The sequence below is a fragment of the Lactuca virosa genome, chromosome 6, assembly GCF_052849685.1.
Source record: "Lactuca virosa cultivar CGN04683 chromosome 6, Lactuca_virosa_CGN04683_v6, whole genome shotgun sequence".
Lineage (NCBI taxonomy): Eukaryota > Viridiplantae > Streptophyta > Magnoliopsida > Asterales > Asteraceae > Lactuca > Lactuca virosa.
In genome coordinates, this window is record NC_136431.1 from 257,134,456 (window position 1) to 257,147,862 (window position 13,407).

Consider the following 13,407-nt stretch of genomic DNA (forward strand, 5'->3'; position numbering starts at 1 on the left):
ACTTTTTAGACGAACCAGCAACGTAGGATTGTAGATCTGCTTGTCAGGAGCACGAAAAACTAACTTTTATGCTGATCGGACTTCGCCGGAAAAGCTCTCCGAAATCCTACCAGAGCTCCGTCAGTTTACGTGGCGTGTGATGCCGGTGAAGACTTTCTCGGCTGATTTTTGCGTCGTCGGAGAGCTGCTCGTCAGAAGGGAGATCGATGACAGGTGGCTCGGGACAAGGCAACAAAGTGACGAAGTGGAGGAGGGCAGAGAAGGGCGGTGGTTGTCGTCGGTGACACCGGCGTCGACCAACAGTTTCAAATATAAGGGAGAGAAAGAGGGATGAAGGTCACCATTTTAGGCTGATTTGCATCTCTATTTAGAGCAAAAAATGTTACATATTCACTCCTTCTCCTTAAAGCATGTCCAATTTCTAACTTTTATAAATTTTTCCGAACATGCCAATTGATTGTCCCGAACGTGTTGGTTTCGAATATGTGATTGAAAATATCATACGAAGTATGCTATGTTAAACGTGTGTTCGAAGTTACAATTCCGTTATAATTTATATCCTTCGCGATTGACGTTTTTTTCGTAAAAGTGACATAACTCCAAGTGAATATTCTGATAATGAAATCAAATATTGTGGAATAGTCTGATTTAAAAAACATGATAAAAAAATAGTTAACGAGATGCATAGCTAACCCCACCTATCGAATAAGCTTACGTCGTAGGCTGTTGTACCGTCCGATTTTTTGTTTTTTTGGGCAAAATGGGTTAGCTTCAAAATCAAGTACTAGATCTTATTGTGATCGAGGGAAAATTGTCCGGAGTTGAAGATTCATTATTTAAGGCACCTAACGAAGCGATTTAAGTTTCGTAAATTTACACTTTTTAGCCGGTTGGTTTTTTCGTTTTCTTTAAAACTTGTAACTTTTGCATACAAACTCCGTTTTTGACGATCTTTATATGCATGGAGTCGTGCTAACAAACACTATCCAATTAGAGTGTCAATTTCTCCTAAGTATACTTAATACACAAAATTTTATTGTTCATGTATTAATAACACTTATTTTTGTTAATAGTTTTTCGTCTGCTAACGATCATGAACTTTTTGAGACAATTAGGGTAAATAGTTTGTAATTCTAAGTGTAATGACTTTAACAACATTCAAAAACAAGAAATACTATACAATAGATCTTATTACAATGAGGTTCGTGATGGTTCGACCACAAACATCGACATATTTTTTTACCATTTGTTACATAAGAGAAATTGACAATCTGTTATTTAGAGTGTAAAACAAGCTTTCTTTTTGGAAAGCGAAGACGCTGAACTTTGACAAATAGCTGAACGTTGACAAATAGCTTAATTCATCATGTAATAAAAGTATTTGTGGATCAAACTTGGATACTTTCAACCTTGAAGCTGAACCATTAAATCAACTTGCATCCGGTCCTTAACTATTGAAATTATTTAAATAATTTGAATCTTGAATAACTAATCAAAAAGCAATTCAAAATTATGAAAAAAAATCTATTAATGTCAATGAAATCAGTTACAAACATTTATTTGATTTTTGAATTGGTTGAATATATAGAACATCGAAATCGATAAAGCATGAAGATCGATTATAATTTCTACCAAATTTTTTTCCTTAAATAGTTCCATTAAAAAAATAGATAATTATGATTATTTTGGGGCATTTTTCTCAATTGGAAGTTACCAAAAGATCCTAATCTAATTTATTTAACAATCATATCCTTACTGAATTGGCTAATATTATTCCTTCTTATTATGAAGTCTTTTGGGGAAGTATCCGACTTTAGGGTAAAGTCCAGGGGCGTGTATTCTAAATTAAAGTAAAAGAAATCTAAAGTTTGTGATTATCCATGATTCATCCCTCAATCTACAAAACTTACAAATCGACCCCTCATTGGTAGTCGGCGAACCAGAACCCCTGGATCTGCTCCCGTTTTGTCGCCACCGTATCCGACTATCCTCTTCCGCCCCCACACCAGTTTCTTATTATATTCACCATTTGCTCTATCCTCCCTATATATCCTCTACTCCTCCGTACTAATTTTTCTGCCATTCTTGAAGGAGATGAGCTTCAAAGGGTAACTCTTCTGTCAGATCCAGAAGAACAATCCTAAAGGTAAACACTTCTCTCTATGTTTCGTAAGCCTCATACACAAGAACAAAACTTTTGGTACGAAGAAGCTTCTAATATTACTTAAGTTTTCACTGCTGGCATACACTTTAATTGAGCTGTAAAGCTTGATGGACATAGACCTTTTTGCTTTTATTTTTGATTTGATAGCTTAAAATTTTGGCATATAGATTAATCACTGTTGCAGTGTTTGGGCTACGAGGAATTCCAAACAGTATCTTGGTAGTAAATTCCGTTAATCTAGTTCAGATTAAATAGCAAGCACAAGGAACACTATTGCTCTTAATATGTGCTATTTGATGTATCTATCACTATAGTCGTTTCATGTTCTCATTTATTCCAATCATTAATGCATTTTTTTTAATACTTAACTTCGAGTTTTAGGATCAGGGTGATTCCACCTGTTTACAATTTAGTGGTTCAAACATTGAATTGACATCGGCCATGGTTGTTTTTTTTTTCTTTATTTTGCAACATGATGACATGATACAAGGGTTCCATGATGCCATTTTCCTTAATAATACATGCATTATTTTCGGACCCCAGTCTTCATTACTAAACTATTTGTTTTTTTGTCCATTTTCTTGTGGGAAAAATGTCGGCTTTTCTGTAAATTATGCATGACCTTCTGTGAGTTTCTACTAAATATACAAATTCCATTTGGGCCCTTCAGGTATTTATTAGAAACACCGGTTTCTAACACATGGCTCAGGGAAAATACTCCCGAGTTGATGGAAAGAAGTCATCATGTTCCACAGCAACAATCGTGGTTGTTTTCGGTGTTTGTTTAATTGGTGTATGGATGTTCATGTCAACATCCATTGCCCCTGGTCAAAATCAAGACTTGCCAGCTCAGCATTCTAAGACAGAGTCAAAAGCCAAGGTGTCCACAAACCCTTCTCCCCTATTTGAAGACAATTCTGGTGATTTACCAGAAGATACAATGAAGGATGAGGTTAATCAAGAAACCACTCAAGGTACTACTGAAAAGACTAGTAATGAAGAGGAACCATCAAAAATGGAGGCTGAAAATACAAATGACGAAGAACCCACATCAAGAAACGAGGAATCTAACACAGGTGATGATTCTAGTTCAAGTCAAATTGACAAGTCAAAATCAGAGGATGATCTTAATAGTGATACTAATGAAACCCTAAAGTCAGATTCTGAGGTTGATAAACAAGAAAAGAAACCAGAAACCGATAAAAAGACAGAATCTTTCCCAGCTGCTGATCAATCTGAAATTTTGAACGAATCACGAACCGAAAATGGAGCTTTTTCAACACAAGCAGCTGAGTCAGCAAGTGAGAAAGAATCAAGACAACCAGATGTTTTGAAGAACCAAGATGGATACGAATGGAAGACATGTAACGTGACCACAGGTCCAGATTTTATTCCATGTCTTGACAATATCGGAGCCCTTAGAAAGATTCGTACTACACTCCACTATGAACACAGAGAACGCCATTGCCCTGTTGAATCCCCTACATGCCTTGTCCCTCTTCCTCAAGGATACAAGACCCCAATCAGGTGGCCTAGAAGCCGAGACCAGGTAAAAAATTTTGACTTTTTTTATATTTTCTTAAAAAAGTTTGAATTCTATTAGAATCGGATACCAACATATTGGTATTTCAATATAAGGTCTGGTTGATTGATCGAAAGTTTCCAATGATGTCAATGAAACTTATAACTAGTTTAATTGACCTGAAAAGTCAAACTTCTTAACGATTAGTGGATTTTCATTTTTTAACTCCGATTCTGATTGTATCATTCAGATATGGTACAATAATGTTCCACGCACAAAGCTGGCTGAGGTCAAAGGGCATCAAAATTGGGTCAAAGTTACAGGAGAATATCTTTCTTTTCCAGGGGGTGGAACTCAGTTCAAGAATGGTGCCCTTCATTATATCGATCATATCAAAAAAGTAAGCCACCGATGCTTCTTTTCTATTCTCCCATATATAAAAAGTTGTTCTCGTAATTTTCTGTGAGAATAAGATTTGTTATTCGCTATATAATTTCAGTCACTTCCTGATATCAAATGGGGCAAAAGAACCCGTGTGATACTTGATGTTGGATGTGGAGTAGCAAGTTTCGGAGGGTATCTTTTTGAGCGAGATGTAATTACAATGTCTTTTGCTCCAAAAGATGAGCATGAAGCTCAAGTGCAATTTGCTCTTGAGAGGGGTATTCCTGCCATTTCAGCAGTCATGGGTACCCAAAGATTGCCCTTCCCTAGTAAAATCTTTGATGCCATTCACTGTGCTCGTTGCAGAGTCCCATGGCACATTGAAGGTGATTCTTCCATGCACTTTTTCTTAAAATAAATCCCCCATTTGTACACAGTATACAGTAAAAGTTGATATATATATATATATATATATATATATATATATATATATATATATATATTTCCAGGTGGAAAACTTCTATTGGAGCTCAACCGACTTTTACGACCTGGTGGTTATTTTATTTGGTCTGCTACTCCAGTTTACCAAAACAATACAGAAGATGCTGAAATATGGAAAGGTATGTCTAAATTAACAAATTATAATCACATTGAATGTTTGATTAAATTATTATGTGAAAACTTGTTGCAGCTATGTCTAAATTAACAAAGGCGATGTGTTGGGAGCTGGTGGTGATTTATAGTGACAAATTGAACCAAGTTGGTGCAGCAATATACAAAAAGCCAACTTCTAATGAATGTTATGAAAACAGACAACAAAATGATCCACCTATATGTGAAACCAACGATGATCCAGATGCAATTTGGTAAACTTTTCTAATTTTTCTTGATACAAAGTAAGTTTCAATGATACCTAACATAATTGTGTTAATACATACAGGAATGTAGAACTTGAAGCATGCATGCATAAAGCCCCTGTTGATGAATCAATTCGAGGAACAAAGTGGCCAAAAACATGGCCTCAGAGATTGGAATCACCACCTTATTGGTTAAAAAGCACAGAATCTGGAGTTTATGGAAAACCAGCTCCTGAAGACTTCACTGCTGACTATGAACACTGGAAACGTGTTGTGTCTAAGTCATATTTGAATGGTTTAGGAATTGATTGGTCTTCTATAAGAAATATCATGGACATGAGATCCATTTATGGAGGGTAAGTAAGCGAAGTCATAACAATATCTTGTCTTGATTCTTGTTATATTCTTATTGTTGTTGTTAAATGTTTTGTAGATTTGCTGCTGCATTGAAAGATTTAAACGTATGGGTGATGAATGTGGTCCCACTTGATTCACCAGATACACTTCCAATTATATATGAACGTGGACTCTTTGGGATATATCATAACTGGTGTGAATCATTCAGCACTTACCCACGTTCATATGATCTTCTTCATGCTGATCATCTTTTCTCAGATCTTAAAAAAAGGTATACATCATTCAGAAGTTTCTTTTCATTTTCAATGTAGTTTTGTGGAATTGTTTTCTTTATAGTGTTGTATATTTTGTTTCATGTGACAGGTGCAAGTTAGCATCTGTGATTGCAGAAGTGGACAGGATTTTAAGGCCAGAAGGAAAACTAATTGTGCGTGACAATGTGGAGACAATTGCTGAGATTGAAAATATGGCTAAGTCTCTTCATTGGAATGTTCGTATGAGTTACAACAAGGATAATGAAGGGTTGTTGTGTGTTGAAAAAACATTATGGAGACCAATCGAGGTAGAAACTTTAGCCTATGCCATTCAATAGAATTCGTGATTCTGGTTTCAATTGTGTTAGAATCTTTCAACTTGAATACTTACAGCTAATTCCCTGTATTTATATTGATATAAAATGAAAGATATCAAAATACAATCTATGAAAAAGCTTACGATTTGTAACATGAGTTTCATGACCATAACATTATTCTATGGAACGAAATCATTAGGGGTGACATGTTTTTACTTGACACGACATGACACAGAAATTTGTATATAAAACGAATATGACACAATTTGTGTTTTGTTTTACTAACACGAAAATGACCAAATTAAAACACGATAAATACGAAAAAGATAAAATAAAACAAACTTTTAGTTATTTAATTCAAAATTATTCTTACAAAACTCGACAACCATGATACACACGGCAAACATATGTTAATATTGTGTCAATTTCGTGTCGAACCTTGATACGAATACGAATTCGAAATTTAATTTCTCATGTCATGTGGTGACATGGATTGCTATCCCTTATTTATAGGGTGCATTATCTAGATGCTTGAATGAAAATAAAAACATGTTTGGTAAAGTTGCTTAATTGAGTTGCTGAATAACAAAAAAATAAAAAATAAAATACCATTTTAACATTTTCAACCATTTTGTAATAAATGAATTATTCATGTTTGAGAAAACATCTAAATGAACTACCTGAAGTGAAGAGATTAACTGAAAAAAATTCCCATTTCAATAGTAAATTTAAAAAAAAAAAAATCATAATTTTAGGCAATATTCTCACAATCTTGAATAACTACAAACAAACACAACTATCCATTTCGTTGATCACCCGCGTGTGAAATTAGCCTATTCCATTTTTGATAAAACTGCTGCCAATGAATAACTACAAACAAACAGAACTATCCAATTTGCTCATCAGACAACTATCGACAACCTTGGATCAACCAAATTTATGCCCTTTGAAACGCTGTATGATGATTCGACCGTTCTCTTTAGATCAATAAATGCTCTTGTTTCTCTCAATCTACATATCATGTCTTCACCGGTTGTTGTTCTTGTTCATCGCCACAAGAGTACCATCTTCTTCTTCTTCTTCTTCCTCTCCTACCTCTTCTTCTCCGTTCATGGCTTAACTGGAGGTTCATCTCTTTCTGTAGAAAACACCAACGACATTTTAGTTTCGCCAAATGGGGTTTTCACAGCCGGTTTTCATCAAGTCGGATATAATGCTTATTGCTTCTCTGTGTGGTTCACGGTTCAACCCACGTCAGGGGGTCCCACTGTGGTATGGATGGCTAACCGAGATGCACCTGTAAATGGAAAATACTCGAAGCTTTCATTATTCAAAGATGGCAATCTTGTCTTAATAGACGCCGGTCAATCGATTATTTGGTCAACCCACACAAAATCAACATCTTCTTCGTTTCTATTGCAACTTAATGACACAGGTAACCTTGTTCTTTATGAAGGAGAACAACTTCGTTGGCAAAGCTTTGATCATCCAACAGACACCCTTCTTCCAGATCAACCCTTAACTAAGAACAAACTACTTATATCTTCAAGAAGCGCTACTAATTACTCCTCTGGTTTCTATAAGCTCTTTTTCGACCTTGATAGCATTCTTCGCATTCGTTACGAAGGTCCAGAATCAACTAGCATCTACTGGCCTGATCCCGAATCTCTAGGTAGGGAAGGTGGAAGAAACCAGTACATAAACAATCAAAAAGCGAGCCTTGATTCCGAGGGTCGATTCAACTCATCAGATGGTTTTGTATTTGTATCGGCTGATTTTGGGATTGGACCCCAACGAATGATGAGGATTGACGTCGATGGTAATCTAAGAGTCTACAGTCGGATCATTGGGCATCAAAGAAGACAGAAATGGCAAGTCCAATGGCAAGCTGTTTCCCATTCTTGCAAGGTTCATGGTATTTGTGGACCAAATAGTCTTTGTACTCATTCACAACATTCAGGTAGGCGATGCACTTGCTTATCTGGCTACAAGATGGTGAATTCTGAAGATTGGAGTTACGGATGTGCACCTGAATTCGAGGGGTGTACACCAGAGCATGAGGCTTTCGTGGTGATTCGTCAAGCAGAATTCTATGGCTACGATATTCGGTATCACCCGAACTACACTGTTAATGAATGCAAGAAAGAATGCTTATATGATTGCAATTGCAAAGGGTTCCAGTATTCATACGATTATGACAGAGCATGCTTTTATTGCTACATGAAGACTTCTTTGTATAATGGATACATGCAAATGGGGTTCTACAGTGATATGTATATCAAATCACCAAGACAGTTGGCGTCATATTTTAATCCGAAAATGGGATTCAGTAAATCAAACTTCAGTTGCGCAGGCCAGATGGGGACACCCATAATAAGATTGTACGAGAAAAAACATGATAACAAGCTACTTAGCGACGTGGCTGTGTTAGGATGCCTGATTGGGTTTATTGAGATCATTGGCATAATAATTTTCTGGTATAAGAGCAGCAAACACTCGGTTACAATCACTCAAAGTTATTTTCCGGTAGCAACAGCCTTCAGGAAGTTCACATACAGTGAGCTGAAAAGGGCATCACTTAATTTCAGTGAAGAGATAGGTCGAGGTGGTGCTGGTGTCGTGTATAAAGGGATTTTATCAGATAACCGAGTTGCAGCAATCAAGAAGCTCAAGAATACAAACCACCATGATGAAGATGAATTTCAAGCTGAGATCAGCACAATTGGGAGGTTGAATCACATGAATCTAATAGAAACATGGGGTTATTGTGCTGAAGGAAAGCACAGGCTTATTGTTTACGAGTACATGGAGAACGGATCGTTGGCTGGAAACTTGCGTGTTGGGAAACTCGATTGGGAGACACGGTTTAATATCGCAAAAGGTACAGCGAAAGGATTAGCTTATTTACATGAAGAGTGCTTGGAGTGGGTTCTACATTGCGATGTGAAACCTCATAACATACTCTTAGATGCTAAATACAATCCCAAGGTGGCGGATTTCGGACTTTCAAAGCTATTCGATAGAGATCGAATTGTGAACTTGAACTTTTCAACAGTACGAGGGACTCGAGGTTACATGGCTCCTGAATGGGTGTTTAATCTTCCAATCACTTCAAAAGTTGATGTATTTAGCTACGGGGTTGTGATATTGGAGATGATAACCGGACGGAGTCCAGCTGGGAAGCAACAAAGAATCAATGAAAGTGGGGATAGGGAGTATGCTCTAATGGAGTGGGTGAGGGATAGGATTAAAGAGGTTGATGGAAGCCAATTTTGGGTTGAGGAGATTGTAAATTCTTCGATAATTGGTGAATATGATCGGACCACCATGGAAAATCTAGTTAGAATTGCACTGAAATGTGCCGATGAAGATATGAAGGTGCGACCATCGATGAAGCAGGTGGTTAATATGCTTCTACATCAACAGAATGATAGATAGTATGAAGATAGTGGTACAATTGTATTTCAGAATTGACAAACAAACAAGTATTGTAGTATTGACAACAAACAATCTGACGATTAGTATTGTGAACTAATACCAAATCGTTGGTAAAATCAAATGCAAAGAAGCCGATAAATAATATTAAAAATTATATATCGAATCGTCGCACATAATAAATTAAATTATCATTACTTAGTTACCAAGTTTCGTCTAGAGATCAAATTGATTATTCACTATCAGATCTAATCATAAAAATGTAGGAAGAAGACTTCCCCGTTTGGAGAATTAAAATATGAGACTGAAAAATTAAAACCAAATTGAAGATTGCAGATCCCTGACTTATATACTGCACAAAATGATTCATGTTCTTAAAGAGTTTTACATTCCTCAAATGGCCGTAAATGTCCTCATTTAGAACGATTTAAATACATAAAATCTTATATTTACTATAATCTAATGTTGTTGCTGCTACCACTACCACTACCACTAAGACACTTTAATAACTCAAGGCTTACTTAAGGCCATACAAGGCCTTATTTAGCTTGCACACTTTGCTTTCTTTTCCGCGTATAAAAAATCCTTCATATTGGAAAACATGCTCTCTTTCAAGTTACCATTAAGTAAATGCCGATTTTATGTCAAATTGAAACACACTCCAATGTGATGATCGGTCAGTAATAGCTAGAATTTACCGAACAATTTCAAACCTCGTTATGGGAGAAAATGATTTTTCAAAATCAACTTCATTTGTTAATGTTCTTGTTGCAATTCTTGAGAAGATACTTTCATGTACAACTTGTTGAATAAAGAACATGGCGTTGCACCCTTCTTTTGTATTTCCTTACTTATTACATCATCTTGGCTTGACTCACTCACACAATGTTCCACAAGATCCCACAAGTCTTGTGATCAGAATAATGTCTTCATTTCGACGTTCCATAATCTATATGGACCCCCTAAAATATAGGAATATAGAGTTGTGTGATGCTTACTATTAGATCTATTGCTTGCCATCTTACTGTCGAGTTGAACACTAAGGTCGAACCAACAATTTAACCAAGTTTAACCTTTTATTATCCTTGAAAAACTCCTAAAATCACAAATTTCTATTTATTTATTTTTATTTAATTTAAATCTTGTTTTTATATTTTATACAAAATTTTAATAAAAGGCTAAAACTTCTAGCCCCGAAATACAATTGTTAAATCATCCAAAAGCCTAAAGAATATGTATAAATGTTGCCAAACATGATGAGATATTTGGATTATGAAATCATTACACAATTGTATTAGGACTTGAAGGGTTCAAAGCTGCAATATACTTGGTTAACTCAACAAAGTTACTCTCAAGAGTTCCATAAATAGTGTTTATGGCTTTTCTCCCACCACGTCATCCATTCTAATAATAAATATCAACATTCAAACTATTTTTAATATATGCTAATTATATTATTATTACACATACAAGATCCAAAACAATTGTGTGCATCCTCTCATCGTGTAATCTTCCAAATATGATAACGTTTCTTATTCATTGCATGAACATACCATGTGCAACGCGATGTATACGACATATTATTAGAACTTTCTCCGGTATATCTATATGTAACATCTCGATGTTCATATACTTCTAAATTCCTCCCTATAATTTTATTCCATGTGAATTGGTCAAGTGGTAGCACCCTTGGGTATAATTGAGGTTTAGACACGGCGTGTTGGAGGCACCAACACGATGTGTCTAGATTTGAGAAGGCACATGTTTCTTTTTGGGCAACATGGCGTGTTTCCTCTTGGAACACGGCGTGTTGACGGTTAGAAAGAAACCCTAATCTTCCGGGTTTTTCTCCCTATTTAAAGGAATGTATAGGCTAGGGTTTGTTCATCCTCAACCTCCATCAGCCCCTCAAGCCCTGAAAGAAACCCTGATCATTTTCTCTCCCATTTGTGAACCTAGTTTGGTGTTTTAAAGCTAAAGAATGAAGAAGGTGGAAGAAGGAAGCAAGGATCCAGCAAGCAAGCCTTTTTCTTTAGTTTTGCACTCTTCTGGACCTTTGTAAGTGTCCAAGACCCGATTTTTATCATTAAAAGTTGTTAGATCTTGAGTTTTGTCCCTTTTCTCCTTGTTCTTGAATGTTGCAATGGTTGGTTCTCATAAAGTTTACAACTTTATGAATCTTCAGGTCAAGGTGACCTAGTAGTGTCTTGGATCTGATCTATAATCAAGTTTTGATGCCATGCATAAAGATGAGGTCATAAATCCTCATTTTGACCTAATATGGGTTCAAGACATACATTGGACATGTATGTCTAAAAAGCACTAACCTTTGAGATGGTTTAGGTGTTAGAATCACTTCTGGAAAGGAAGGACTTCAGATATTAAGGATTAAGGGTATTTTGGTTAAGCCCTTGCATTATTAAGCTTGTGATTTGGGTTTTTGGACCTTTTTAGTAGCCCCAATGGATAAAGTTGGAAACTTTACCCTTCCTAATCACATTTTGGTCTAGAACTGAGCTTTGGAGCTCTTGAAGTCGATAAGGCAGCTGAATGTATTAAGTTGTTGGAGCTCAGGCAAATACGACGTGTTTGCAATTCAACACACATGTTGGCTGAGGTTGTCCCGACTGTTTGCATGCTTGCGAAACACGGCGTGTTGTGTCAACATGGACTGTTGACCTTGACCGTTGACTTTGACCAAGTTGGCCCTTGAGGGTATTTTGGGATCTTGATGGAATTGGTCACTTGGTGGATGTAGGTATTGTGTAGAGAGCTGAAATTCGGAGTCGGGCCTCATCAGTTATGTTCAGTTTGCAATGTGAGTTTTTCTCACTGTACTTACGGGTCGAAGGCACCTAGGCCAACCCATTGGTTTGATAACCTAATATATTCGTTGATATGCTGAGTATGGAATAGACATGCATGCTAGTTTTGATATGCTAGTTTGGTAGATCTGTAGGACTGCCGTGATACTGTCTGATTATCTATGTATGTTATTATATGTTATATGTCGACATATTGTGTGGGTTGGGTTGAGGTTGTACTGCTCCGTGCGGTAGTCAACAAACCCTGGAGCAATCCAGATATGAGTTGAGGGCCGATGAAGGCATGCCAGACTCATACTGAGGGCTCATGAGCATTCAAGATACGAGTTGAGGGTCGGGAAGGGCATGCCAGACTCGTACTGAGGGCTTGGTGGTATTTAGTCCGAGGACTGATCTGGTCGGGGAGCAAGCCAGACATAAGATGTAGGCCAAGGGGAAGCTAGACTTATGCTGTGGGCTCAGGGGTAATCCAGTCTGTTAGTTGTGGACCCATTGCATGCTATTATTATATATATGTTATTTGTTATGTTGATATTTTGGGGAACTCACTAAGCATTGGGCTTACAGTTTTGGGTTATGTTTCAGGTACCTCAGATGATCGCGGGAAAGCGAAAGCGTGATCGTGCACCTCCTCGTGTTTTGTTCTATGATTTTTGGAAAACTCTGATATTAAACATGTTTTGAAAACTATTTTGTAAACAATGATGATTTATGGGTTGTTTTAAAAGTTTAAATTTTTCATGAATTATATGGATGTTACACTACGGTTATATAATTTGCTACCCTTGAGTTACTTTTACTTCCAAACACTTTATACTCTTAATTTTGGGTGATCGACCAAAGTGTTACTACCGTTTTTTACCAGTAACTTACTATCAAACTATATTCCTAACCTTTTTCTGTATACTGATTCCTCCTAAGTATATATATATATATATATATATATATATATATATATATATATATATATATATATATATCTCCAAAATATGCTACATCATTATCTCCTACATCTCGAATGTTATTTATAAAGTTCATAACTAGAGTTTCATTCATATAATTAGAATCATCCCTAACATCGCTTAATAACTAACTAATATCTTATTCACCATAAAATGGACTGGGATGATCAAATCCATAGTCATCATCTTCCTCAACCCATCTTTAGGCAAAAGAAATGGTATATTTGAAGAGCTTTCCATAAAATCATGAGATCGTACTAGCTCTGCTACCTCAAAATTATGAAGAATACATCACTTCTAAACTTGAGTCACTTATGACTCATGAAATAT

The 13,407-nt window shown here is 36.3% G+C and overlaps 2 protein-coding genes across 3 annotated transcripts; both read left to right on the top strand.

Annotated features, from left to right (window-relative positions):
• Positions 1-1,973: 1,973 nt before the first annotated feature.
• LOC145119259 (putative methyltransferase PMT25) lies at positions 1,974-6,009 on the top strand. 2 transcript variants are annotated; one of them, XM_079054884.1, is made up of 10 exons: positions 1,974-2,146; positions 2,835-3,240; positions 3,325-3,713; positions 3,937-4,086; positions 4,186-4,456; positions 4,580-4,690; positions 4,762-4,936; positions 5,011-5,283; positions 5,361-5,555; positions 5,648-6,009. In XM_079054884.1, exons 2-10 carry the CDS (start codon positions 2,865-2,867, stop codon positions 5,874-5,876), a joined length of 2,169 nt encoding a protein of 722 aa, XP_078911010.1. In that variant the 5' UTR covers positions 1,974-2,146; positions 2,835-2,864; the 3' UTR covers positions 5,877-6,009. The 2 variants fall into 2 exon arrangements, with proteins under 2 accessions (XP_078911010.1, XP_078911009.1); XM_079054883.1 differs by having other exon boundaries at positions 1,975-2,146; positions 2,835-3,713.
• Positions 6,010-6,881: 872 nt separating this feature from the next.
• Positions 6,882-9,293, top strand: LOC145122462 (putative receptor protein kinase ZmPK1). Its single transcript, XM_079058064.1, has one exon. The coding sequence runs from the start codon at positions 7,134-7,136 to the stop codon at positions 9,291-9,293; it is 2,160 nt and encodes a 719-aa protein (XP_078914190.1). The 5' UTR covers positions 6,882-7,133.
• Positions 9,294-13,407: the final 4,114 nt, after the last annotated feature.

What these genes read in the sequence shown, in the direction of transcription:
- LOC145119259 (XM_079054883.1), top strand. Translation starts at nt 2,865, where the DNA reads ATGGCTCAGGGAAAATACTCCCGAGTTGATGGAAAGAAGTCATCATGT. An exon ending in AGTCCCATGGCACATTGAAG is followed by an intron (nt 4,457 to 4,579) that starts GTGATTCTTCCA and finishes ATATATTTCCAG; the next exon opens with GTGGAAAACTTCTATTGGAG. An exon ending in AGATGCTGAAATATGGAAAG is followed by an intron (nt 4,691 to 4,761) that starts GTATGTCTAAAT and finishes AACTTGTTGCAG; the next exon opens with CTATGTCTAAATTAACAAAG.
- LOC145122462 (XM_079058064.1), top strand. Translation starts at nt 7,134, where the DNA reads ATGGCTAACCGAGATGCACCTGTAAATGGAAAATACTCGAAGCTTTCA.